We start from the raw sequence: 27,311 nt of genomic DNA on the forward strand, positions 1-27,311 counted from the left end.
ATGCTGGCAGGTCAGGGCAAGCAGCTCACAGAGCTCCAGAAACGTCACTTTCTTCATGCTAAACTTCTTCACCCACTGCTGGTCGTCCCGGGTCTGCATGCTGATGGGATCCCACCAGCCTGTGCTTGGGGCTGGGCTCCAGCGACGCGGAGGGGATGTCAGTGGCTGGGCCCAGGGTCATGAGCAGCATCAGCCAGTTCATGTCTGCCACATGCGTCTCATGCTCCGACAGGTGCCCTCGGTGGGCCGGGAAATGCCGCTGAAATGTTCACCAGCGTTTTGCGGTTGCTCCGCCCACGTCCCGACGCAGCAGGGAAACCACAACCCTAGGGACTGCTGGGAGGACACTCGCAGTGAAATGTTGCCCTGGGGCAGAAAGCCACTCGCTGAGACAAGCTGTTGGGGACTACTACTCTGGCCTGTTAGCCTGGATCCAAGCACATTTCTGCCACCGTCCCTCCTGCTTTTGGATGGTGGTGGTGGTGGTGAGGGGTCACTTAAAAAATTCTCTTCTCTGTCCCCTGCCAGACCTGGGAGGGAGGGGGTGGGACTAGGCATTTGCTCCTCCCATGGTGTTTAAGAAGGGGCCAGAGATGCATGCCCTGGGGCAGGGGCTGGGTAGTTAGGGACAGGAATGGTGGAGACCCCAGCTCCTGAGCTCTGTCATAACCTGGCTCTGGGGCAGGCTGGGCCACAGTTGGCTCCACTCAGAGCCCCAGGGCCTTGGCAGTTCCTAAAAAAGGGCCACATTGGTGCCACCCTGGTGTGGTCGTCCTGACACAAGGACTTGGATCCCCCGGTGCCTGTGTGTGAAGGGGACCCTCGGGCCTCTGCTCAGGCTGGGGTGGGGGGCAACATGGAAGTTATTGAGCTGGAGTTAACGTAACAGCCATAAGAAGCCAAGCCGGGCCTAGCTGGTGCATGGATGGGAGACCGCCTAGGGAAGCCAGGTGCTGCGGGATCTGTACAGTTTGGCACTGAAGCGGGGTGGTGCAAGGGGCTGCTTTGCTACCGTGGTGAGATGGGAAACTGAGGCCCGCGGTTTGTAACTGTTGAAAATCCTTTGTTGCTGTTCCCAGGTGTGTGCGTGGGGGTTAAACCCGTTGTCCCGGCTCCATTCCAACTCATTGTTAAGTGGAAGAGGCTGGAATCCTCCTCCAGTGACCGTCTGGATACGCTCTTCTTCCCTCCCTGTCCTAAACCGTTGTGTAGCTGTTGCATCCTATCCCAGAAACGGCTGCACCGCGGCATTAAGTGATTCCTGGACAAACCGTGCTTGTGCCCCACCCCAGAGGAGGCTGCATCTCAGCACCAGGTAAACAAGCTTCGACTAAACAGCTGCCCTGCCCCACCCCAGAGTTGGCTGCATTTCAGGGCTGGACAAAAGCAATTCCACTCTGCCGGATATTTGCGGGGGTGGATTGCGGGCTGGCTTCGGGGGCGTTTCGGGGACCCGGGCGGCTGGGGCGCAGTGCAGCGGGCCCGAGTGACTCACGGGGGCGGAGGGGGAAGGGGGGGATCTCCTTCCTACCTTGGCGGCCGGCGCGCCCCATACCAGGGTGGCTGGGCCCCGGGGCACCATCGCCCTTTTAAGGGGTTCCTTGAAACCGCGTCCGGGTTCCATGTTTGTAGCAGAAATTTGTGAAGAGGAAACTCCATGTTGTAACAAAGTTTCCTCCGCGGGCGTCTTTTTCTCTCTCCCCCTTTTTTGTTTTTTTCTCTCTTCCCCCCCCCCCCGTTTCCCCCTCCCCCTTTTTTCCTTTTTCTTGGGGGGGGCAATTTCCCCCCCCCCTCCCCGCCGCCCGGGCCGCCCCCGAAGTAACTCCTGGAGGCTCGGAGCGCGGCGGGAGGAGCCGGCGGAGGAGGGACCCCCCCAGCCAACCCTTCTGGTCTAATGGACAGTCAGTCCATCATCACCCAGGTTAGCAAGGAAGAGGTGAACACCCCTCTGCAGGAGAAAGGTAACTGCACCCCCCCCCGCGTGGGGGGCAGCGGCGCGTGCTTTCCACCCCAAATTGACTTGTGCAAAGCGGGCACGATTCCGGGAGGGGGGGCGCATGCTCCGCAGAGCGACCCCCCCCCCCAGCCTCTGCTCGCCTCTGGGTCGGATGCCTCTGCTCCAGGGGGCTGCTCCCGTTACCCCCGCCCCCTTCCCGCAGCGCTCGGCGCTGTCTCCAAGTCCCTGGGCGAGCCCCGGGTATTCCCCGCCGCGCCCCGAGGTGGGGCCGATCGACCCAAAGCTCTGGGTGGTGGGGGGCATGAGGCGAGGGCTGGGCGGGTGCAAACCCGGGGCGGGGGGCAGGAGTTTCTGCCCAACAGCCGCCCCCCCACCGCCCGGTGCGTTGGTTTTGAAGCGCCCGGGTTTATTTTCAAGTGTTGCTTTTCTGCCCCTGGATCCAGGGAGGCTTCTCAGGCCAGGTCAGTAGGAGTCAGGGCATCGGGGGCGGGGGCGGTGTTGCAGCCAGGGGTCAGCCCCCCCCCCCCCCCGGTTGGAGGAGAAGCCACTGCCCCACTCCAGCGTCCTGGACTCTGCCCTGGTGTTTGCTCGGCCTGCGCAGGGCTCTCCAGGTCCTGGCCGGGGCGTGGGGAAGGGTGTGGATGGCTGGGGGTTGTTGGGGGTCACACCTGGCGCTGGGCACGGATCCCTGCCTGCTGGAGGTCTTAGAGCCACACTTGGGGGTCTCTGGCCACAGTGGGGCAGGTTGATTCCCTGGGCAGGTTGGAGGGGGAAGAATCGCAGGTGCTCCTCAAGGTCCAGGTGAGGGGGGTGGGTTTCTGAAAGGACTGACGCAGCCTTGTGGAAATAACCTGGCTCCCGCCTGGCATCCCAGCTCTGTCAGCTGGGCTTGTGGCCCAGCATGTCCTTAGGTGTCAGGGCGGAGGGAAGGGGCCATCGGTGCCCTGGACCCCCTTCCGCTGCTGGGCCGTCTCCTCCATGCCTGGGCACTTCTAGGGGTCTCCGGGCCAGGCCAGCTGCAGCAGGGAGGGGGTGGGATGCTGCTGCATGGGATCGGAGCTGTCCCCTTAGGGGCAATGAGTCTGGCCTGGTCTCAGCCGGGAGTGCGGAAGTGCTTGTCCAAGGTCTCCCCAGGCTGGCACCGCAATGGGCCAGATCATCGGCTGGGCACCGACTGTCAGGACACTTGCAGAGGACGGTCAAGGGCCAGGTTCTGATCTCGGCTCCACCGGGGTGAATCTGGAACAACTGCCCCGGACATACGCCGGGGGAACTGTTCTCCGGGGAATTGGGTTGGATTCACCCCGGTAGAGCCAAGATCAGAACCGGCCCTTGGGCTGTAGGTCGCTGTAGATTGGGACCTTGTTAGGGGAGGGGCTCGCCCTGGGTGAGGGAGGGCAAGGCCTGAGGTGCTGGGGCAGAGTTTCTGGTTCGGAGGATCTGACGCTGGGCTCTGGACTGGAGGATGTTGGGACTGGGGGCAGGGAGGGGGTCTTATTGCCTGTATCTTAAGGGGAGTGGGTCCAACACAGAGACCCCCATCCCCAGGTAAGATGCACATCCTGATGCCCAGGGAACATCAGAGGTGGGGCGGAGGTCTGGGAAGTGGACCCAGCCTGGCTTCTGCGGCTCGGATGTAGGGCATTTTGTCCAGCACCTGCGAAGCGCTCCCCAGGGCAGTTACATGGCAGGGTGTTTTCACCCCGGCAGCACAGAGGGGGAATCGAGGCAGAGAGGAGAGGGACCCCTGGCAGAGCGGGGATTGAACCTGGGTCCCTCCGAGTCCCAGGCTGCTAGGCCGTGCCACCTCCCTCACCTGGGCTCAGTCCTGCCCTGTGGCTCTTCTGGGGTCGGGGACCAGCAGGGGCTGGTGGCCGGACGGGGTCTCCTACCCTGACTTGGGGATTGATTTTGGGATTGACAGGTGTCAGTCTAACGCTGACCCGCTGGGAGCTAGGGGTGTTGGGAGCTTTCTGCTCCTCCTCTCAGCAGCCCCATGGCCTGGTCTGAGCCCCCTGCCCCCCATAACCTCCAGCCCCCTGGGTCTTGTGATGCCTTCCCCCACCCCCCCGCCCCGCCTTGCCTCTCAGCCATGGTTTTGTTGGCAACTGCACCCCAGCGCCCCCTGGTGGTGGGATAGAGCTCGCCCCCCACCCCCTGCCTGAGATGATACTTGTGTGCAGCCCCCCAGCTCAGGGTAATAATGCCGGCGTCTTGGCCCCGTGCTGGATCCCTCCGGCCGGCAGCCCTGACGCCGCCCCATCTGCACGTCCGGGGAAGCGGAGGCCCGGTCTGTGCCAGGATCCCAGCCTCCGGCGTCAATGCGGTTGGAGCCTGAGCAGCCAAAGCAGCGGCTGAAATCCCAGCCGGGACCAGGCTGGAGGGAGGGAGAGGGGCAGGGACTTGCTCAAGGTTTCAGGGGCAGCAGGGGCCTGGAGGAACGGCAGGGGTAGCTGGACCCCCCCCACTTCCTGAGCGCTCAGCCCTGGGGAGCTGGGGGGCGGATCCTACCCGGGGGAACAAGTGAAAATGAGTTTGCTGGGTCTTGGCCTGGTCCCTAGTAGAGGGTGAGTCCACAGCACAACTGCTGATGGGTTCAGCGCTACTGACTGGTTTCTGTACAGGCAGGGCCATGGGCTGGGCTAGCAGGGTCGAGGGCTGGGTCGAGGGTGAGGGGCACCGGCAGAGCTGGGGGGAGGAACCCAGGGCTGGGCTAGCAGGGGCTGCGGGTTGGGAGTGAGGGGCATCGGCAGAGCTGGGGGGAGGAACCCAGGGCTGGGCTAGCAGGGGCTGCGGGTCGGGAGTGAGGGGCACCGGCAGAGCCAGGAGGACCGGGAGCTCCCGGTGACTGACCACATGGTGCTGGGTTTGTTGCTCTCCGTGCAGCTGCTCGGAGGCTGGCGTCGTCTCCCCGCAAGCAGGAGCGCAATGGCAGAGTGGTCGAGGACTGAATGCGGCACAGAGACTGGGGGGTCTCCCCAGGGCAGAGGAGAAGCATGTGGCGGCCGGGGGAGGGATGACGCTTGCCTAGCTGTGGCCGGAGCTGTTGTGTGGGGTTATTTTCCAGGCCTGTTAATGGGAAAATGCCAGTGAAACTCCTACAACCGGCAGCCTCTGCCGTGGCGGAGGGAGGGGAAGGGGAATGAACGCGGCCAAACTTCTCCCCCTTGGTGTAAATCCCAGACCCGATAATCCAGATATCTGTGCAACATTTTAACTTAACCCGCAGCTCGCTATGTGTCCAGGCTGCCCCCTGCTGGCTGGAGTCAGAGCTGCTGATTTGTGTGTCATACACCTATACTGCTAGCCACCCCTGGGGAGTCTCCTTCAGCTCTGGCGGCAGGGAACTGAGTTTCCCAGGTTGGGGGAGCTGAGTCTGCGCCAGCTTTTGGTGTGAAGTCCTGCGTGTCGGGGGTGCACAAACCTGGCTGGTTGCAGATTCCTTGACTTTTGGAGTTAGGCCGTGGTGCTGCTAAGCTCTGGGCTGTTTGCCTGGGAGCCTGTAGGCCCAGGGGGAGGGAAATCCCATCTCAAACATGCCCCATGTGCTGAGATCAACTGGGAACAACCACAGCTCTCCTGATTTGCTGCTGCTAGCCACTTGCCTGGACCGCTGGGGGGCAGCTGTGCGTGTTCTGGGGGCTCTCGGCTGGGCTGACCGGCCGCTTGGCTGGGGAGTTGCGGATCCGTGGAGCTGGTGGGAGATGCCGGCTGTTCACCCGGCAGGTTCAGTCCAGGCTGAAACGCTGCTGGAGCTTGTTACAATCGCAGTGTCCTGGGAACCTCCCCATGGGGGCTGGGAAGTGGCCTGGGTCTCACCGTGTGCTTCGGCCAGGGCCTGTTCCCTGCCCTCAGGATTCTCCAGAGTCTGGTGCACTGGTCGGTCAGTGTCCCGACCGCCCGTGGGGGTTTTCTACCTCATCTGTGTGTGTGTGGGGGGGGGGGGTCAGCTCCGCACCCTCGAGATCTCACTCTCAGGGGCCTTCTTCACGTCGGTCCATTTCACCCCCCTCTTCCTCCCTGCCCCTGAACAGTGCCCCCCAGCACCCTGTCAATGTTTCTGCCTCTGTCCATTCACCCACTAAGTCAAACGCCTTTCCCACGGCCCCTTTCCTGGGCTCCACCCACACCGGATCTCTGTGCCCCCAGCACCTGCCCGGGGTTCGGCCCATGTGGCTTCAGAGGGGGCATGCCAGTAACCCTCCGGCCAACGAGCATCCTGGAAACACTCATAGGGTGCTCAGTCTGATTCGTCAGTTTCCTGCCATCAGCGTTCCTGCCACACAACTGGCGTGGGTGGCTGTCCACAATGAATTAACAAACTAACTGGGGGAGGCGTTTTGGGGCCTCCGCCCACAATGCCAGATTGGCTAGACTTTCCGCTTCAAACCACCAGAGGTTGCCCTGACCTTTGTCATCAGTAGGGTTCAGAGTCATTAACATTGTGGGATGAACGGGAGGGTTCGTGCTCCTCCCAGGGCCACCATCCCTCTGCAGCCTCAGGGAGATGCTGCAGCCCAAGAACAGGGGAAACTTATTTGGAGCTTGCAGTTTCCGCCAGGACAGAGGTGGCAGCCGGAGGAGCTGGTCCTGGCAGCCGGAGGAGCTGGTCCCTGCTCCCCGGTCTCGCTGCTGGGAACCCCTGGAGCAGTTCTGCCGTGTTATCTGCTCGGCTGGGGGAAGGGGTAAGGGGGACACCTCTTGTTCCTTCCTTTGGCAGCAGCTGCCCCCTGTGGAAGCCGAGCAGAGGGGGCGTCACTGGGGCTTGTGGGGTCTGACTGGGCTGGAGGCACGAGGAGGGGGGTACACTTCAGCTTTTGGCTCAGCAGCAGAGAAGCCCTGGAGTTGGGGCTCAGGGCGGGCACAGGCTGGGATGGATCTCTGGGCACAAGAAGGGTGAACCCCCTGCAAAGGGGGCAGGGGTGGGCATGGAAGCGGGAGGAGGGTGAGCACAGAGGAGAGGCTGGAGATCGGGGGAAGGGCAGAAGCCATTGTCACTAGGCTGGGCACAGGCTGGAACTAGCCTGTACCGGCTGCCAAGGCCGAGTGATCTGTGCCCCGGTGGGTCCCTGGCACTTCTGAAGGGACCTGGAGCTAAGCCAGGCCCTGAAGGTCAGAAAGGGGCCTGTCCCTTCCTTCCCCGTCCTGCCCTGGCCTCTCCCTGACCTCCCGCATTAAGAACGGCTGCCAGGGCTCTGCCCTTGCCCCACGCCCACTGGCATGTGAGCGGCTCCGGGCCCAGGGCACAAGAGCAGCGCCGCGCACTGTGGAAATGCAGCCACTTCTGGGGAAGGGGGATGCGGCAGCTGCTTCACAGCCCCCGAGCGAGGCTGCACAAGGGCTCAGGCTGGGGAGCGAGCGGGGACGGAGGGGGCTGGGTGGAGCCCTTGGGCAGGGCAGGGGCGGGGTTCATTGCAGGGGCCGGTCCTTGCTGGGAAGGGCGTGGGTGGAGGCAGGTACAGAGAACCCTGGTGTCCTGGCCACGGTTCTCCCCAATGCCCTCGGTTGAGTGCATCTTAGCCCAGGCCCCCCCAGCCCCCCAGGGGGTAAAGTGAGCAGAGACCCAGCCCAGCCCCCGTAGGGGGCCCCAGTCTGTATCCAGCCTGCAGCACCAACTCGGCTGCAGCCTTGGTGGCAAATGCCAGGGGCTCAGCGTCGCCTGAGCTGGGCACGGCGCTGGTCTCTCTTCAGGAAGACCTGACCCTGCAGAGGGACATGCCCTGGGGCTGGGCCGGCAGGGGGCTGCGGGTCGGGAGTGAGGGGCACCAGCAGAGCTGTGGGAGGGGGGGCTCAGGGCTGGGCTGGCAGGGGGCTGCGGGTCGGGAGTGAGGGGCGCTGGCAGAGCTGTGGGGGGCTCAGGGCTGGGCTGGCAGGGGGCTGCGGGTCGGGAGTGAGGGGCACCAGCAGAGCTGTGGGAGGGGGGGCTCAGGGCTGGGCTGGCAGGGGGCTGCGGGTCGGGAGTGAGGGGCGCCGGCAGAGCTGTGGGAGAGGGGGCTCAGGGCTGGGCTGGCAGGGGGCTGCGGGTCGGGAGTGAGGGGCACCGGCAGAGCTGTGGGGGGCTCAGGGCTGGGCTGGCAGGGGGCTGCGGGTCGGGAGTGAGGGGCGCCGGCAGAGCTGTGGGGGGCTCAGGGCTGGGCTGGCAGGGGGCTGCGGGTCGGGAGTGAGGGGCGCCGGCAGAGCTGTGGGAGGGGGGGCTCAGGGCTGGGCTGGCAGGGGGCTGCGGGTCGGGAGTGAGGGGCGCTGGCAGAGCTGTGGGGGGCTCAGGGCTGGGCTGGCAGGGGGCTGCGGGTCGGGAGTGAGGGGCGCTGGCAGAGCTGTGGGGGGCTCAGGGCTGGGCTGGCAGGGGGCTGCGGGTCGGGAGTGAGGGGCGCCGGCAGAGCTGTGGGGGGCTCAGGGCTGGGATAACAGCTCTGCCGGTGCCCCTCACTCCCGACCCGCAGCCCTGAGCGCTCGGCTCCAAGGACCCTCTTGGGCAGGGTTCTTGGCCCTGCTGGGGGGGGGGGCGGGGGGGGCGGGGGGGCACTCATCCTTGGGATCAAAGGTCGAAAGCAGCAGAAAACCAAAACAAAGCTGTTGTCGTGGCAACTGCCAGGGAGGTGGCCGGCAGAGACCCTGGGGCGGGGCCGGGGCGGGGAGGGGGGTTTCCCGGGCTCTCCCCGCGCTGGGGCTCGGTGTGGGGGGCGTTTAGAGGAACCCCCTTGGGCCGGCCGGTTCCCACAGCCCGTGGAGCCCGGCCCGGGAGGCACCTGGCTGCCGGGTCAGGGCGAAGCTGCTTGTGCCCGTTTAGCAGCGGGGGGCGTGTGGGCAGAGACGGCTGGGGGGGTGGGAGGGCGCAGGCCTGGGCCCCCGACATCCCTGCCCTGCCGCCAGGGGGCACGCGCAGGGCACGCGGGCACAACCCGGACTCAGCCGCCCACGCTGGTGGCCTGCCGGTCGATCCCTGGCTGCGGCGTGTGAGTGAAGCCCGGGGCGGGGGCTCCGTGGGGGGCGCTCCCCCCTCGCGGGCAGGGCTGGCCCCCGTGCGGCGCTGGGGGCGCTGTGCTGCAGGGAGTGGGGCGCTCTCCTCACTTCGGGGCGGGGAGATCTCCCTTCCTGGGCAGGGGGGCAGGGGGGCGGGTTATGCTCTGGCAGCTGCTGCCTTGCCACCGAGATCTGTGGGTCTGGGGCCGGGCTGCTGGGTGGGCCCGTTCGGCCGGGGCGTCGCCCCAAGGTGGGCGCGGCCGGGCTGCCGCCCTACGTCCCCGCTGCTGGATCTTCTTGGCTTCCTGTGCTGCGTGGCTGTTACGTGGCCGCCACGTCCCTCCCCAGAGGTGGCTGCGTTTGTGGGCCGGGCGACGGGCATCCCGGCCGGGCGGCGTCACCCATTGTCCAGACGGCGCCAGGTGGCCCTGCTGGAGGGGAAGGGACTGGGCCGGGGCTGGTGGAATCTGCTGCTGGTTAATAATTTGCCACTTCCCCAGGACTCCACCCTGCCCCTCCCCTGGTGGACAGGCTCCTGGGCAGCGTTTCCAGCCTGCCAACCCCCTCCCCTCCCCGCTTGTGAAGTCTGTTCCCTGGCCAGTGCCAGCCAAGCCCCTGGAGAAAATCTTTGTTCCCATCCGCCCCCCCGAGGGAGACGGGGGGCTGCGGGAGCGCCCCAGGATTGCCCCGAGTTCCTGGGGCTGTCCCAGGGCACAGCTGTGAGCCCCCCCGCTCATTGCCCATGGTATCATACCCAGCCCCGTGCCAGGAGGCCCCTAGGGGAGTCACACTCAGACCCTGCGTGGTGGGACCAGGAGTCTGCCCCTCGCCCTGCTGCTCCAAGGGGGTCGCTCGGTACCCCACGAACACGCCCACCCCTGAGGGCAGCCAGCACTAACCAGCCCCCCCCCCCGATCTGTCCCACGCTCAGCGTCTCTGGTGAGGCCAGCGCAGGGTCCACTGCCCTCTGCCCCTCCAGGGTCCCGGCGGGGCAGGTGGGTGGCGTACCCCTGGCTGTGGGCGACGGACAGAAGGTGCCAGCCGATGTGTCTCAGCCTGTATGGTCGCTCACCAGAGCGGCTGTGTTACTGGGGGGGGCTGTGCGGCGTGGGCTGGTTTGTTATTGTAGGGTCTCCCATGGGCTGGGCACACCGGTTGGTTGTGGGGATGCTGGGGAGGGGGGGCAGAGCAGGGGAGGAGCTGCGTGGCTGGGGAGGTTATTGATCAGCCGGGACGCCGGCTGGCGGGAGTCTTGTGAGTGGAACACCTGGATCAGCTGGATCGATCGGCCTTCAGCTGTCGTTGGGACTGCGCCGATCACAACACGGCCGCCGTTCTTCTCGCACCCTTGCCTTTCTCCTCCACGTTCGGCCGACACGTTTATCAGCGTCATCTTCCCGTCTCCTTGGAGGCCGAGCGGGTGGTCTTTGCTGTTCTCAGCGGAGTTAGGGGACCACGTTTGGTTTCGTGGCTGCACGTGCGTGGGCCGGCGTGGGCCGGCGGGCGGGGTGAGAACCAAACGTCTCTGTCTCCAGGCCAATGGGGGCGGGGGGGGGGGGGCGTTAATTTTGCAGTTTTCTGCGTCGGTGTTTTGCAGGGATCTGGGGGTTTGGCCGAGCCGATGGCGCCTGGCCTGGCCCAGGGCAGCTCAGCGTCCCCCTCTAGGGGTGAGGCTGGCAGAGGCTGGTGCATTCGGCGCTGCAGGTCCCGGGTTGGAGCCCAGCCGGTGCCCAGCGCGAGGCGTCGTCACAAGCCCCAGGGCAGCCCGGGCGGGTTTGACGGGGAAATGCAGCCAGCAAGTCCGAGCCCGGGAGGCCCCGATCTGTGTGTCCGTGCGTGTGTGAGCATGTCCACCTGTGCGTGTGCTTGTGTGTGGGTGTGCCCACGTGTGTGTGCATAAACCTGTCCCTACAGGGGGCCCAGGCCGTGTACTCACACACAGCGAGTGTGCTCTGCAGGGGTGAGTTTGTGGGTGGCCAGCGGCTCTGGCCCCATGGAGGCTGCATTCCTGCGGGCCTCTCTCTAAATATTTGTGCGTTCCCTGCGTCGAGGACACACAATCCCGCCAGCCTGCGTCAGCACTCGCCCGGGTGGTTCCTGCACCAGGCCTGGCTCCCACCCAGGGCCAGGAAGCGCGGGCTGGCCCGGTGCCAGGAGCTGATCTCGGACCCCAGAGGGGCAGAGGCGGCGAGCTGGGGAGGCCGGGACTGCGGGGGTGTCACCCAGCAGCCACCCACCGACATCCTATCCCCATCGCCCCGGTGCAATGACCCCTCGCCCAGACGTGGCCATGGCTGGCATCTCCGGGGGGCAGCGGGAGGCTGGGTTGGATCCCCGGCTGGCACCGGTCACGCCCGGCCAGGTCCTCATGCCAATGCCAGGGGAGGGCAAGAAATCGGACACTGGGTGAATCGCAGGGGCTCCCGTTCCGTCATCCCCATTGCAGGCAGGGGCACGCGCCAGCCATCAGCTCCTCCAGAGACTTTCCCCTGGGGAGCCAGGCGGGGTGCGGGCTGGGCTGGCGTAGAGGGGAGGGAGATGCCAGGGTGATCTGGCGTGGGGGCTCCTGCTCGTACAGACTTAGCCCCGTGCCCGTGGAATGGCGCGGCTGGCCTGGGTGTGTGTGGGGGGGTGTCCTTGGCCTCCTCTCCCCCTCCCCACCCGCTGTGTCCTGGCCACGTGGTCCCTTCAGCTGCGGGAGGGAGGGGCCAGCTGGGATTTCAGGGGCGTGGTTGCAGTGGGGTGGGTGGGAGGCAGGTGCGGGTGGGATTGAGCCCTGTTCGATGGGGCTCTCTCGGCCCAGGTGTGAGCAGCAGACAGGCCCTGGGCACGCGCCGGGTGGGTCTGAGCCCCGGGACGGGGCCCAGGGCCGGGTTTCAGGCCTGGCTGTCTCTGCCCAGGGGCCAAGCACCTTGTCCTCGCTGCCCGTTGTGCCCAGGGGCTGGGACCCTGCGTGGGGCTGGCAGGGCCTGAGCGCTCCACGCAGCCGCAAGAGGGGGCCACGGGGGGTTAATGTGCCTGGAGGTGAGACCGGCAGGGTCACTGGCCCGTTCCCAGCTCGCTGCAGGGCAGGGGAAGGTGGCAGAGGGCAGGTGCCAGCAGCCCCCTGTACCCAGCGCGGCCCGAGCTGCTCCCCTCGCAGCCCCTGCTCGCCCAGTCGGCACCTGCCATGTGGGCTCAGAGGAGCCTGTGACGAGGGGCTGGGGCTTGCCGGCCCGGCGCTCTCCCCTGCCGGTTGCCAGCCAGGCTGGCCGGGGCGGCTGGAGTCCGGCAGACGGATCAAAAGGAATCTCGTTATCTCTGGCCGGATTAAGCATGTGGAGTGATCGCCTCAAGTGGATTACGCAGGAGAGCGGGTTAATCCAGACCTGGAGAGAGTCGCGGGGCAGCCGGCCAGCCGGCAAGTGCTGGGCGCCGCACAGGGGTCTGTGGGGATCTGCGGCCCGGAGAGCGAACGGGGGTGTGTGGTGGCGGGGGGCGCTGAGGGGCACGTTGGAGGAGTTGAAGTTGATATTATCAATGCGGGGGCTGCGGGTCGGGAGTGAGGGGCGCCGGCAGAGCTGTGGGGGGCAGGGCTGGGCTAGCAGGGGGCTGCGGGTCGGGGGTGAGGGGCGCCGGCGGAGCTGTGGGGGGAGCCCTGGATGGTGGGGGGCTGCGGGTCGGGGGTGAGGGGCGCCGGCAGAGCTGTGGGGGGAGCCCAGGAGGGGGATAGCAGTGCAGAGATGAGGTTCCCTGTGGGAGAACCTTGCCCAGTCCTTGGCTCAGTCCCCCCCTTCCACAACAGCGCGGGGGGGGCCAAAGGGGGGCAGGCACCTTGCATTGGGCCTGGCTCTGCCGGGGGAGGGTCCGATGCAGCTGCCCGCAGGGTCCCAGCCTGGTGCCGCGGCCTCTCCCGCTCCCTGCCTTGTGCACCATCCGGGCAGCTTCCCCCTTCTTGAGCCTGTCGCCCCCCTGGCTGTACCCGGGCTGGGGGTGGTGCCCATCCCCACGGCATCCCGGCTCTGCCTCACACAAGCAGCCGGTGGGAGGCTGGGGGAGGGCTGGGCGCCCGTGGCCCAGTTTGGAGACACTGCATCTGCCCCGTCCCGTGGGCATTTTCTCTCGAGCCCTTGGCCACGCCAGCCCCACACATCACCCCAGAGCCAGGCTGTGTTCCCTGGCCCGTGGGGAAGCAGGGGGCAGGGGCCGTGCAGCTGGATGGGGCCTGGGGAGGGGAGGACGCAACCCACGCGGGCAAGGAACAGGGCGATCCCGAGGAGAGAACCCGCCGGGCGCGGCCTGGGCTCCTGCCAGCGCAGGCAGCAGCTGGAGATGTGGGTGTCACAAAGGGCCAAAACTTGCCCTCGTTTACACCAGGAGTCCTGCCCCCTGCTCTAGCCACTAGACCCCACTGTCCCCCCAGTGCCGGGGATAGAACCCAGGAGTCCTGGCCCCAGCCCCCTGCTCTGGCAGTTCTGCAGGGTGACTTGTCCTGTCCGGCTGGGCGACCGCGGGACTGTAGGGACCGGCTGGGTGGTGGGACCTGGGCCCTTGGGCCGGGGGCCAGGGGCTGGTCCCCAGGGGCCAACAGCGCCTGGCTTCGTGCTCCTCCCCGCTGCTGGTCCCAGGAGCCAGCCCCCCCCAGCCCCCCAGCACATGATGGCCCCAATAGACCCGGATGGTGACCTGGGCGCACCCCCTACCCGACCGTCTCTGGCACCCACCTGCCACACACCCCAGGGCACTTCCCATCCCCCCAGGGTGCCCCCCAAGACCACGCTCAGGCCAGCAGGCAGGGGGAGCCCCAGGCAGCCCTTAGCTCTGCCCCCTATCAGACCCCCGGCCCAGCCTCCCCTCTGGGGGTGGGGGGTGCCCGCCTCCATGGGAGCATGCTGCAGGCAGGCCGGGCACCAGGAGGGGTGCCCGGGGAGGGAGGGAGAGTCCGGGGGGGGGCACGCCGTGTGGATTAACCCCTTCCCCGCCTGTGCCCCGCAGGTGCTCCCAGGCCATCGCCGTCCAAGAAGCCCCGGAACCGCAGCATCTTCCAGTCCCTCTTCTGCTGCCTCTGCCATGAGGCCTCGGACCCCGTCCCGGTCAACAACAACGCCCCGCTGCTGGTGGAGGAGAACGGCGTCGTGCCCAAGGTAGGGGGGCCCCGGAGGCGGACAGGGGGGCCCTTCTCTGGGTGCCCCCCCGCCCGCCCGGCCCCCGCTCGCGAGAATCCTGCTTCCCAAGGATGAGCCCCGCGGCTGGCCTGGCTCGGCACCCGCCCCTCTGCCCACCTGGCCGTGCCAGGCCCCACAGGGCCTCGCCCCCGGGGAACCCAGCAGCCCGAGTGCTGGAGGCTGCCCAGACGGGCACATGCCCCCCCCCCCGTAACCTCTCCCTCCTCGTCCCGGCCCTTCAGGACCCTGTGCCAGGCCTGCCCGCTGACCCGCTTTGGCCCACAGCCCCCCTGGGATGAATGGGGCTGGGGGGGCACCAGGCTCCCACGAGCATCTCCTTTGTTGGAGTTGTTGCCTCTGGCAGCCCCCCACCCCGCCTGTGGGGCCATCGCTCCCATCCCTCCCCCCACAAAAACAGGGATCCCCAAGGGCTCTGGGATCTGCTTTGGGGCAGTTTCCCTCGTGCCCACCCCCCCCTTCCCAGGGATGATAAAGCTTTGGGAAGGGGCCAGGGTCGTGCCCCCCATCAGCTGGGGCAGGGGCAAGCCCCGATGCCGGCACAGCACAGGGCAGAGGCAGAAGCCAATGCTGGGACAGTAGGGGACGGCACCGCGTGGGACCCAGGTGTCCTGGGGAGTGGCAGGGGAAGGGATAGCTCAGTGGTTTGAGCATTGGCCTGCTAAACCCAGGGTTGTGAGTTCAATCCTTGAGGGGGCCATTTAGGGATCTGGGGCAAAAATTGGGGATTGGTCCTGCTTTGAGCAGGGGATTGGACTAGATGACCTCCTGAGGTCCCTTCCAACCCTGATATTCTATGAAGACAGGCAGCAGGGTTACTGCGGTTTCCCCGCCCGCCCCCCAAGCCAAAGGCTGTCCCTCCCCCAGGGGTCCCCAGATGCCGGGGCCCAGCCATACTGGCCCAGGCCGGGGCAGGGAGTGAGCAGTGACCCTATGCCCCGGCGAAAGTGGAGGGGGGCAGAGTCGAGTCACCCGGGGGAAACTGAGGCTTGGCCTTGGGGGTTGGTGCCCCAAGGCTGGGCAAAGTGCCAGGGGGTTTTTAACGGCCACGTGGCCTCAGAATGGGAGTTTGACACCTCAGCTGGAAACCAGTAAATCCCCCAGCCCAGTCCCTGCCAGGGGAAAGCGCCCCTGCTGACCCCCACCCTGCTCCCTGCAGAACATTGCCCCCTAGAGCCCCGCAGGGGCATTGGGGCCAGCCCTGAGTGGGAGGGGAGCGCGCCCCCTGCTGACCCCCACCCTGCTCCCTGCAGAACAGCGCCCCCTAGAGCCCCGCGGGGGCATTGGGGCCAGCCCTGAGTGGGAGGGGAGAGCGCCCCCTGCTGACCCCCACCCTGCTCCCTGCAGAACAGCGCCCCCTAGAGCCCCGCGGGGGCATTGGGGCCAGCCCTGAGTGGGAGGGGAGAGCGCCCCCTGCTGACCCCCACCCTGCTCCCTGCAGAACAGCGCCCCCTAGAGCCCCGCGGGGGCTTTGGGGCCAGCCCTGAGTGGGAGGGGAGAGCGCCCCCTGCTGACCCCCACCCTGCTCCCTGCAGAACAGCGCCCCCTAGAGCCCCGCAGGGGCACTGGGGCCAGCCCTGAGTGGGAGGGGAGAGCGCCCCCTGCTGACCCCCACCCTGCTCCCTGCAGAACATTGCCCCCTAGAGCCCCGCGGGGGCATTGGGGCCAGCCCTGAGTGGGAGGGGAGCGCACCCCCTGCTGACCCCCACCCTGCTCCCTGCAGAACAGCGCCCCCTAGAGCCCCGTGGGGGCTTTGGGGCCAGCCCTGAGTGGGAGGGGAGAGCGCCCCTGCTGACCCCCACCCTGCTCCCTGCAGAACAGCGCCCCCTAGAGCCCCGTGGGGGCTTTGGGGCCAGCCCTGAGTGGGAGGGGAGAGCGCCCCCTGCTGACCCCCACCCTGCTCCCTGCAGAACAGCGCCCCCTAGAGCCCCGCGGGGGCATTGGGGCCAGCCCTGAGTGGGAGGGGAGAGCGCCCCCTGCTGACCCCCACCCTGCTCCCTGCAGAACAGCGCCCCCTAGAGCCCCGCGGGGGCTTTGGGGCCAGCCCTGAGTGGGAGGGGAGAGCGCCCCCTGCTGACCCCCACCCTGCTCCCTGCAGAACAGCGCCCCCTAGAGCCCCGCGGGGGCTTTGGGGCCAGCCCTGAGTGGGAGGGGAGAGCGCCCCCTGCTGACCCCCACCCTGCTCCCTGCAGAACAGCGCCCCCTAGAGCCCCGCGGGGGCACTGGGGCCAGCCCTGAGTGGGAGGGGAGAGCGCCCCCTGCTGACCCCCACCCTGCTCCCTGCAGAACAGCGCCCCCTAGAGCCCCGCGGGGGCTTTGGGGCCAGCCCTGAGTGGGAGGGGAGAGCGCCCCCTGCTGACCCCCACCCTGCTCCCTGCAGAACAGCGCCCCCTAGAGCCCCGCGGGGGCACTGGGGCCAGCCCTGAGTGGGAGGGGAGAGCGCCCCCTGCTGGGGGAGCAGTCGCTCGGCCATGGGCAGGCGCTGTGCGAAGGGCCAGGATTTCCCCAGGGCAGCGTTCTCCTCATCCCCAGGGCGCGCTGGGCCGGCCCGCGATGCCCGGAGCCGGGCAGGACGGGCAGCCCTGCCCGCGCGGCCCACGTAATCCCCGGTTTTGCTCTAGGCCGATCAGCCCTGACTGCGGCCGCCCCCTTTCACCGCTCCCCGGCCAGGTTTCAGAGGATTATTGGCTCCAGCGCCAGGGGCAGCCAAAGGCAGCCGGCGCCCTCTGGTGCCTGGCTGCGCCATCGCGGCTCCCCGAGCTGAGCCTGTTCTTCCCAGCCAGAGCCGGCTCAGGGGGCTGCAAGGGGGCTGCACGGTGCCGCCCCCGGGACCCAAGGCCGGTGTGCGCCTGGCTGGCCAGACACGCGTGGCAGCAGTAAGGGTTGGCATTGCTGAGGAGCTCCCGGTGCAGCCACCTCTGGGGTGCAGCTGGGGAGCAGCCCACGGCAACACCAGCCGGCTGGTCAGAAAGGGCCGAGGGCAGCGGGGCCGGGGCAGCATGTTCCCTACGGCCAGGGCCCACGTTTAACCCCCAAGCAAAGGGGCTCTTCCCCCGACCCGTTCCCCAGCCTAATGGGTCCCTGCTGCTGGGAAGTTTAGGACAGGAAGTGAGAGATCCGGCGGGGGGATGGGTGGGGCGGAGCTGGGCTTGGCCCAGGAGCCCCCATCCCGTGGGCTGGGCAGCCCTGCTCCTCGGCCGGGACGTGGTGCGGGGCCCTGGGCTCACCCGCCTCCTGGCCCATGGTGCCCACTGCCAGCCGGATACTCCAACCCCCCCACCCCCGTCGCCCTCCCCCAGGCCGCTGTCAAGTACCTCCTGCCCGAGATCAAACCCCAGGACGCCAGCAAGCTGTGCGTGGTCATCGACCTGGACGAGACACTGGTGCACAGCTCCTTCAAGGTGAGTCCGTGTCCTGGGCCCCCCATCCTCTCTCCCCCCTCCCGGCCTGCCCCTGTGCCCCCCTGTCCTCCCTCCCCGCTCCTGGCCTGCCCCTGTGCCCCTCTGTCCTCTCTCCTCCCTCCCGGCCTGCCCCTGTGCCCCCCTGTCCTCCCTCCCCCCTCCCGGCCTGCCTCTGAGCCCCCCACGTCCTCCCTCCCCCCTCCCGGCCTGCCTCTGAGCCCCCCACGTCCTCCCTCCCCCACCCCCGCCCTGCCTCTGAGCCCCCTGTCTCCCTCCCCTGCCCGGCCTGCCCCTGTGCCACCCACATCCTCCCTCCCCCACCCCCGGCCTGCCCCTCTGCCCCCCGTCTCCCTTCCCCGTCTGGCCTGCTCCTGTGCCCTCCGCATCCTCCCTCCCCTGCCCAGCCTGCCCCCCATGTCCCACTGTCCTCGCTGCCCTGCCCACCCAGTGTCCCACCCCCATGTCCTTCCTCCTTCACCCGACCTTCCCCTGTTCTCCCTCCCCCGTCCAGCCCATTCCCCTCTGCTCCACCCCCTACTCTCCTCCACATGGCCGGGGGAATCCCAGGGGGACGGGGAGGGCGTGGCCAGGGGAATCCCAGGGGGATGGGGAGGGCGTGGCCAGGGATGGGGGGTGAGGGCATGGGTGGGGGAATCCCCAGGTGATGGAAGGGGCCAGGGGATCCAGGGGGACAGCGGGGAGGGGGCCTCCTCCCTCTCCCACACTGACGCCTGTTCCCTCCGCAGCCTGTGAACAACGCCGACTTCATCATCCCTGTCGAGATTGACGGCATCATGCACCAGGTAAGGGAGGCGCTCTCGGTCGGGGGGCCCCCACCCGTCACCCCCGTGGGGGATGCCAGGAGCTTAGCCCCTGCTGGGGAGACCAGGGCTGCTGGGCACCGAGGGGCTGGGCACCTTGGCATTGGAGCCAGCGCCCTTTCCGTCCCCCAACCCTGGGGGTGCCCAGCCAAGGAAGGGGGACCTCAGCCCTGCTGGTTCCAAGAGCCCAGGAGGGGGGGAGCGACCTTGGCACTGGGACCATGGTGCTGCCTGGCTCTTTGGGGCCGCAGTCCCCCCCCACTCCACCTTCCCCCTTTGTGGGGGGCGGGGCTGGCAGCCAAAGGTTTCCTGCTGGGGGGAGCCCCGGGCTGAATTTCCCACCATCTGGCGCTGTTCAGCAGGCAAGTCCCTGCCCCGCACGGAGGCCGGCGCCGGGTTCAAGTAATCCAGGATAGGCTGTGGTCTACGCAGTCGGCCTGTTCTCGATTACTTGGCACCGGAGCCGGCCGGCAGCTTCGGGTGGAGAAGCCGGAGGGACGCCGCCCAGGGAGCCGCAGGGCGCCCGCTGCTGCAAACGAGCTCGGGGCAGGGCAGGGCTGGCGCCTCCCCCCACCCCCTAAGCCTGCCCCAGGCTCTTCCCCAGCGCAGGGGCCAGCAAGGGCTGCGGGGGCGCCTGGTAAGGGTCCCCCTGGATTGGTGGGGGAGGGCTCCCGGGGGGTGGCAGCCGTTTGGTGGCCCGTGGGCAGTGGGTCTGAGGGGGCTCAGTCCCAGGGGCCCCATCTCGCTGGGCGCTGCCCACCTCCAGCCCCACGGCTGCCGGCTCATGCTGCCCCTCCCCCAGGTGTACGTGCTGAAACGCCCGTACGTGGACGAGTTCCTGCAACGCATGGGCGAGCTCTTCGAGTGCGTGCTCTTCACCGCCAGCCTGGCCAAGGTGAGCGCCCGACGCCAGGCAGCCTGCGGGCACCGGCTGCGCCCTCCCTCCCAGCTACAGCCCAGGAGACGGGACTCCCGAAGCCTGGAGAGGACCCAGGAGTCCTGGCTCCCAGCCCACCCTACTCTAACTGCTAGTCCTCACCCCCGTCCCAGAGCCCGGAGAGGACCGAGGAGTCCTGACTCCCAGCCCCCCCCACTCTAAATCACTAGCCCCCACTCCCCTCCCAGAGCCCGGAGAGGACCCAGGAGTCCTGGCTCCCAGCCCTGCCCCTGCTCTGAATCACTAGCCCCCACTCCCCTCCCAGAGCCAGGATAAGACCCAGGAGTCCTGGCTCCCAGCCCACCCCACTCTAAATCACTAGCCCCCACTCCCCTCCCAGAGCCAGGAGAGGACCCAGGAGTCCTGGCTCTAAATCACTAGCCCTCACTCCCTCCCAGAGCCCAGATAGGACCCAGGAGTCCTGTCCCCTGATCAGTAGACCATGCTGCCCCTTCAGTTCAGCCATTCATCGCGCCCCCTCCTCCCCAGTGTCCCCACAGTGCTTCGGGGATGGGGGGTGCCCAGAACCCTGCACAATGGCTTTGGGGCTGGGGCTGCCTGAGTAGGGACCCCCGTGCTCTCAGGGTCCAGGACGTGTCCCCCGTGGAGTGGGACCCCCGAGTCCCCTAGGCCAGCAGCCAAAGGGCCCAGGGCTCGGCCGCTCCCCTGCTCCCCTTTGGCCGAGCCTGACCATGTCCCCCCCGGCCCCCCAGTACGCGGATCCCGTGGCCGACCTGCTGGACAAGTGGGGAGCTTTCCGGGCCCGCCTCTTCCGCGAGTCCTGCGTCTTCCACCGCGGCAACTACGTCAAGGATCTGAGCCGTCTGGGCCGGGACCTGAGCCGCATCCTCATCGTGGACAACTCCCCTGCCTCCTACGTCTTCCACCCCGACAACGCGGTAGGTCGCGGGGGGGAGGAGGGGTCCGCGGGGGGCAGCTGCGGTGGCTCAGGGTGTTCAATGCTTTAACTGGCTTTAACGGGGGCCTGGGTCAGATGCGACGCTGATCACAAGCGAAACGAGTTCGGGGGGGTCTCATCCCAGTGATTCGATTGCTGCATACTCACCAGAGGGATGGGTTATTGGGGTAACTCTGTTCACGTTGTCCCAGGGCTGGGCTAGCAGTCAGGAGTGAGGCGCACTGGCTGAGCTCTGTGTCTGGGGGGAGCCCAGGGCTGGGACAGCATCTCCCTACTGGAATGAATCGGCTCTGCTCAGCTGTGTGTCATATGCCCTGTACTGCTCGCAGCAAATGGGGAGTCTCCCTTGGGCTTTCGGAGCAGCGTTCGAGTCCTGCTGCTGATATGAAATGCCGGGTGGCCCCAGTGGGCAGTGGAGAGAGGCTGCTCCCTGGTGGTCACAGATTGGGAGGGGCAGGGTGACTGGAGAGCTCTTGAAGGCTCAGAGAGTCCCCAGCTGCCTCCCCCACCCCCTCTCCCTGCCACTCGCTGCAGGGAGGTTCTGGCAGACGCTGCTTTCTCAGAGCTGGCGGCTGGCTCGCTCCCATCACACTGGCCTCTGTCCATGGGGCGCTGGAAGAGCCACAATTATCCTGGGGTTTTGGCACTGGCCCACTGGGCCCCTGGCCAGCCGGCCTTTCCTTTCCCCTTAGAGCTTCTGAGTGGGGGGGGGCACTCGCTTGGGGACGGCTCCCTTGGGGCTGGCCCGACGCCCTGGCAAATCCGGGCTCTGCACGCTGTGTGGAGGGATCCCTCCCCCCAGGGCTGAGCTGCAGCTGCCTCTGGGGTGGGGCCTGCAGCCACCGTGCGGCCGTTTGGGACAGAAAGCGAAAGCGGCTCCTGTCTCCAAGGGACGCAGCAGGGCAGATTTCGGGTGGCAGCCCAGGATCTGATTGGCCGGGATGCCAGGTTAACGCCCCCCGTGGCCTGGCTGGCTGGCACAGCTCGCAGGCACAGAAAGGGGGCGGGCATTTCTGGTGCAGGGCTGAGAGTGCCGAAGGCGCCCGTCTCCCAGCATGCCCTGGGGCAGGGCGCCGGCTCCACGGCCCGCTCCTGGCTGCGTGAGGCTGGAGCCCCTGGCTGAGCCCCCAGCAGGTTTGCCCAGGGACCCCTGCGAGGGCTGGCCCTGCCCCGTGCTGCCTAAGCACCGCGCCCGGCTAACCTCCCGGGGGGGGTCTCTCGGCAGGTGCCGGTGGCGTCGTGGTTCGATAACATGGCCGACACAGAGCTCCTGGACCTGCTGCCTTTCTTCGAGAGACTCAGCAAAGTGGACGACGTTTACACAGTGCTAAAGCAGCACCGGACTAGCAGCTAGTGACCTGGGGCCGGGCGAGAGGCCAGCCTGGCGCGATTCCCCACCCCTCCTCCGGCCGGCCGCCCCACTGATCTACCCACAAGCCCCAGCGCCAGCCTGCAGCTTCTCTGGGGCGCGGAACGGAGGCGGTGGCAGGCGGCGGAGGGGCCGGGCGGGGAGCCCCGCGTGGGGCTCACACCCGCCGGGCATGGGGGAGACGCCCGGCTGCATCACTCGAAACCAGCCTCAAGCCTGGACCTTTGTCGTCCCGTAACGGTTCTTCTCCTGTAAACTGGGGAGGGCCAGAGGGCAACAGAACCACGGCCCGGTCCCCCCTGATTGGGCTGGGGGGTCAGAACCACGGCCCGGTCCCCCCTGATTGGGCTGGGGGGTCAGAACCACGGCCCGGTCCCCCCTGATTGGCCTGGGGGGTCAGAACCACGGCCCGGTCCCCTCTGATTGGGCTGGGGGGTCAGAACCACAGCCCGGTCCCCTCTGATTGGGCTGGGGGGTCAGAACCACGGTCCGGTCCCCTCTGATTGGGCTTGGGGGTCAGAACCACAGCCCGGTCCCCTCTGATTGGCCTGGGGGGTCAGAACCACGGCCCGGTCCCCTCTGATTGGGCTGGGGGGTCAGAACCACGGCCCGGTCCCCTCTGATTGGGCTGGGGGGTCAGAACCACGGCCCGGTCCCCTCTGATTGGGCTGGGGGGTCAGAACCACGGTCCGGTCCCCTCTGATTGGGCTTGGGGGTCAGAACCACAGCCCGGTCCCCTCTGATTGGCCTGGGGGGTCAGAACCACAGCCCAGTCCCCTCTGATTGGGCTGGGGGGTCAGAACCACAGCCCGGTCCCCTCTGATTGGCCTGGGGGGTCAGAACCACGGCCCGGTCCCCTCTGATTGGGCTGGGGGGTCAGAACCACGGCCCGGTCCCCTCTGATTGGGCTGGGGGGTCAGAACCACGGTCCGGTCCCCTCTGATTGGGCTTGGGGGTCAGAACCACAGCCCAGTCCCCTCTGATTGGGCTGGGGGGTCAGAACCACAGCCCGGTCCCCTCTGATTGGGCTTGGGGGTTAGAACCACGGCCCGGTCCCCTCTGATTGGGCTGGGGGGTCAGAACCACGGCCCAGTCCCCCCTGATTGGGCTGTGGGGGTCAGAACCACGGCCCGGTCCCCTCTGTTTGGGCTTGGGGGTCAGAACCACAGCCCAGTCCCCCCTGATTTGGCTGGGGGGCTCAGGACCATGGCCCAGTCCCCCCTGATTGGGCTGGGGGGGCTCAGGACCGTGGCCCAGTCCCCCCTGATTGGGCTGGGGGGGCTCAGGACCGTGGCCCAGTCCCCCCTGATTGGGTTGGGGGGGCTCAGGACCGCAGCCTGGTCTGCTCTGATTGAGCCAGAGGGTTTCAGGACCTCAGCCCGGTCCCCTCAGCTGGGCCAGGGGCTTTCACCAGCCCCATCTCGCTTGCCGTGGAGGTGGGAGAGGCAGGTGGGGTTGGTTCCAGGAACGCAGTCCAGAGGTACTTAGCCATGGGGGACAGAGACCCCATCACCCCCCGAGTGCAGGGTGCAAAGTGCCCCCAGGAGGTGGGGGAGGGGGCATTTTTGCCTGCTTTGCCTGGATGGGAATGACTCCTGTGGGCGAAGGGAATTTGCGGGACCTGTGACCCACACGACAGCTGGGTCCCAGATCCTGCCCCCTCCAGAAGGCCCTGGGTTCCTGTTACCCACTGGTGGGGTGCGGGCCCCTTTCCAGGGGAATCCTGCAGGGAAGGGGGGGCAGGAGGGGCAGTGCCAAGTGCTGGGGCCTGCAGGGGTGTTGGTTGCGTGAGGGTGGGCGCTGAGCAGAGGGGGATCGGTTCCCCCAGCAGGGCTGAGAGCGGAAGGACGTGGGGAGAGATGGGGGGAGGAAGGTGCCCTAGAGGAGCCGGAGGGACTCACAGAGACTGTGGGCTAGCGGAAAGGAGGCGGGGCTAGTGGAAAGGAGGCGGGGCTAGCGGAAAGGAGGCAGAGGGTCTGAGCTGAGAGGAGCTGCTGGAGTAGCCCAGGGGTCCTGGGGAGGAGGGTCGCTTGGCCCCCCAGGCTCCAGGCACAAGGGATGGGCACTAAGGCGAGATTTCCTGGGCAGCTGTTAACCCTTTCCCTGCTGGTTATATGGCGGGTGCCCCCCCGCCAAACGGTTCTCACTTCCCCATCTCCTCTGGGCCTCACAGGGAAATCAGATTTCTAGGTGCCTTGGGACTGGGGCCCATTGACCTCTTGGCTTATGCAAATGTTGCCTTTCCCTGCAGTGCATTGTGGGGCTTTAACCCCTCTCCCCCGAGGAACTGCCATTGTGGCTGTCAGAAGCCATCAAGGCGCCCCCGTGCTGTGGTTGGATAGAGCAGGCAGTGAGCTGGGCCATTGGGTTGAGCCCACCTCAGCCCTGGACAGGATGGAGGGGGGCGGTGGGATCGCCCCAGGGGAGTCTCGGCTGGCCATGGCAGGCAGCAGCTCTCCTGTCTGAGGGGCTGGGCCTGCCGGCCCGTGAGCTCCCTGGTGGCCAGGGGCTGCTGCATTCCCAGCAGATGAGGTGGGAGGCTGCAGTGACACCAGCGAAGAGCAACTCCATGGGCCTGATTTAGAGAGAGACCACCTGTGCCTGGAGGGATGCCCCTGTCCCCTTAACTCTGCCCTTCCCCAGGGAGCCAGGCCTGCAGGGGTCACACCCGCGGAAACAAGCAACGTCTCTGACTGCAGCTGTGGGCAGGGGGCTCCTTCCTCTGGGATCGTGTCTGTCTCTTCTTTAGTGCCTTCAGCCCTCCCTGCCACTCTCCAAACGGTTGTGGGGGGCAGATTCCCTGGCCTTGGGGCTGGCTCAAACCTCTGCCTTCTCAGTGTTTAGATCCCTAAATGCCCCCAAACCAATCCCTGCCTGCTGGGGGGCGTCCTGTAGAGACTGTGCCTTGGGACACCGTGTCCCGCCCACCCCCCACCCCCTAACCTCTGGGGGGCCGAGGGGCTGATAAATTGCACTCCCAAGGAAACCTTGGATTTGCTCACCGCTGCACGGAGGTTAGTGGTGCTAGCCCCACCCCCCGTAAGTGGGGCAGTGGGTTGGTTCAATGGCTGTTCTGATGGGGACGGGGGTCTCCCTCCTCCCCCTGCAACCAAACTGCTCCCCACCTCCCAAAGCTTCAGCTCTTACTTTGGGTTCAGGGGAGCAAGGATTTGGACTGGGGCAGAGGGAGACTCTTCCCCCCAGAACCGATTGCCCCAGGGCTGCATTCAGGTTCATTGGAGACCTGCTTTGCATTTCCCTCCCCCAGGCTCCCCACAAGACCCCCTTGTGCCCCACACCGCTAGGGGGTGCCGTCCAGAGATAGCGCCCCCTTTCTATGGCCTTAACTGTTTTGTATGCGAGTTGTTCTCGGCTGTGCCTTGCGGTGGTGGCCGTCCACACGACGCTGCTGCTGATCTCTTTCGCCTTAGCTTGGGGAATGTCCCTCAGGGAGAGGTCTCGGGGGGTGGGGGGCAAGGGCAGGGGGAGTCATGTATTTTAACCGGGCACATTTAGCTCATATAAATATGTATCATGTGTATATATATTTTTAGGGAAAGCAACGGCGACACAAGTCACCAGAGGATTTTTACAGCTCGTATTTTTAACAATGTTCCTGGGAGATGGTTATTTTTCTGGGCGGGGTCGTTCCTCGTGTAAAGAAGCAGGGAGGGATTTGGGGAGGGGGGTGGGTATTTTGTCTGCCGGATGATGTCTGTATTGGATGCACGCAACCCTTCTCCAAATGCCTGCCCGTCCCCCCAAGCCCCAGGGGGTGCCCAGGGCCTGAGATCCAACCGCCTCCATCTTACAGTGCTGGGTTTTCAAGGAAAGTTTTAGCTCTTTAAAATCTGGGCCCTTTGTGTGGTTTGGTGGTTTTCCTCCCTGCTTTTATAACCGCCAGGTGAAAAAAACTGGGGTTTGTGTGTCAATTTCACACCTCCAAATTTGTCTGTTCCCCATACACATCTATCAATCTATCCCTATACACCCCCTCTATCTATCTATCCTCATACACCCCGTCTATCTATCCATCCATCCATCCACATACACCCCTTCTATCTATTGATCTATTTATCCATCCATCCCCATACACCCCTTCTGTCCATCTATCTATCCTCATACACCCCTCCTATCCATCTATCTATCCCCAGTCACCTCTTCTATCTATCTGTCTGTCTATCCATACACCTGTTCTATCTATCTATTGATCCATGCACCCCTTCTATCAATCCATACACCCCTTCTATCTATCTAGATATCTATCCATACACCCCTTCTATCTATCTATCCATCCCCATACACCCCTTCTATCTATCGATCCATACACCCCATCTATCTGTCTGTCTATCCATACACCCCTTCTATTTATCTATCGATCCATACACCCCTTCTATCTAATCTATCTATCTATCTAAATTAGCCAAAACCTGGTATTTCTGTCCTATGGGAAATTCAGAGATTTTTGAAATTTCGTTTCTTCCAAAATCAGGGCGAAGAGTTGAGATCTCAGACGTTGTCACAAACCAAAGTGTTTGGACCGATTTCGTTTTGACTGTATGGGAACGTTTCATTTCCATAGGGTCGAAATGTTTCGTTCAGCGTCTCAGACAAGGTTCTAAGTGGACTGTTGGGCTAATTTCCCATCAACAGCTGGGGTGAACTCGATATGTCCCCTCGGTGGAGAGAGCTGAACCCACTCCAGTGGGGGGCACTACAGAGCCATCGGCGCCTCTGCAGCACCCCCACCGGGGCAGCATGAATTCTGATTCCCTTCACTGCGGGATTCCCCCTTTAGGGCCGCGGCCTCTGCCCGGTGCCCGAGTCTGACGCCCACCAGCTTGGCCTGAGCATCTCGATCTGGCTTTGTCTCTGTCCCCGTGGAGCCGCCGGAGCTCAATCCTGCTCCCTTGGCGGGCCTGGGCCTGACTGGCTGTATTGTAAAGCCCAGCACTTCCCTGGATCAGGAAAAAGCAATCCGTGGCCCTGTTGTGTTGATTGCCTGGGTTGGTTTCATGCCACTGAGGTGCCACCCTGCTACCACTGCCCCCTGCTGGGCGCCCCCTGCTTTGGCAGGGCAGGGGCAGTTTTGTTTGGTGACTGCCAGGATGTGGGGAACGCCCCGGCACTGGCGTTTGGAGAAAGGGCTGCGGGCCTGCGGCTGCTCGTGTCTTCACTGTGTATCTGTTGGGTAAAGAGACAACCCATGAGCGAATCGCAGCTATGGGAGAGAGAGAGAAAAACCCGATCAAAGTGCCTTTTGTGTGATTAAACTGTAAAATAATCTTTAAAGGAAAAAAAAAATACCGTGAGAACCACCCTGGTTCTGCTGTGTAGTGATTCAGCCACCAGCCCTGGGTGTGCCCCCAGCTGGAGGGGAGGAGATCTGGGGGGGCGTGTGTGCGTGTGTGAGTGACAGAAAGACCCCCCACACACACACTGCATGGCATGACCCCCCGGGGGCAGAACGGTGTGTGCTAATGTGTGTAGTTTACTGCCCCCAGCTGGAGGGGAGGAGATCTGTGGGGGGGGTGCCGGCATCCACATGCATGGGGGTGACCACATCTCGTTCTCTGCTGGCTTGACGGGCTCAGCGCTGATCACGTGGGTCTCGGTGGCCCGAAGCCAGAGCCTCAGCCCGGCCGTGTCCATTCCCCCCTGTGATTGCCCTCAGCAAGGTGACGCGCTCGCCCTCAGCCAGCGCGGCCAGCTCTGGGCCAGGCAGCAGCAGGGGCGGTAGCCCGAAGGCCCAGGGACCGTGCAACTTGCCCGGGGCTCGTACCTG

The 27,311-nt window shown here is 66.0% G+C and overlaps 1 protein-coding gene across 2 annotated transcripts; it reads left to right on the top strand.

Annotated features, from left to right (window-relative positions):
- The first annotated feature begins 1,606 nt into the window (after positions 1-1,606).
- CTDSP1 (CTD small phosphatase 1) lies at positions 1,607-26,844 on the top strand. 2 transcript variants are annotated; one of them, XM_073304954.1, is made up of 7 exons: positions 1,607-1,961; positions 13,892-14,040; positions 17,379-17,480; positions 18,227-18,283; positions 19,104-19,196; positions 19,952-20,137; positions 21,383-26,844. In XM_073304954.1, exons 1-7 carry the CDS (start codon positions 1,895-1,897, stop codon positions 21,509-21,511), a joined length of 783 nt encoding a protein of 260 aa, XP_073161055.1. In that variant the 5' UTR covers positions 1,607-1,894; the 3' UTR covers positions 21,512-26,844. The 2 variants fall into 2 exon arrangements, with proteins under 2 accessions (XP_073161055.1, XP_073161054.1); XM_073304953.1 differs by lacking the exon at positions 1,607-1,961 and adding an exon at positions 11,701-12,317.
- The last annotated feature ends 467 nt before the right edge of the window (positions 26,845-27,311 follow it).

Source organism: Lepidochelys kempii, chromosome 11, assembly GCF_965140265.1.
Source record: "Lepidochelys kempii isolate rLepKem1 chromosome 11, rLepKem1.hap2, whole genome shotgun sequence".
Classification (NCBI taxonomy): domain Eukaryota; kingdom Metazoa; phylum Chordata; order Testudines; family Cheloniidae; genus Lepidochelys; species Lepidochelys kempii.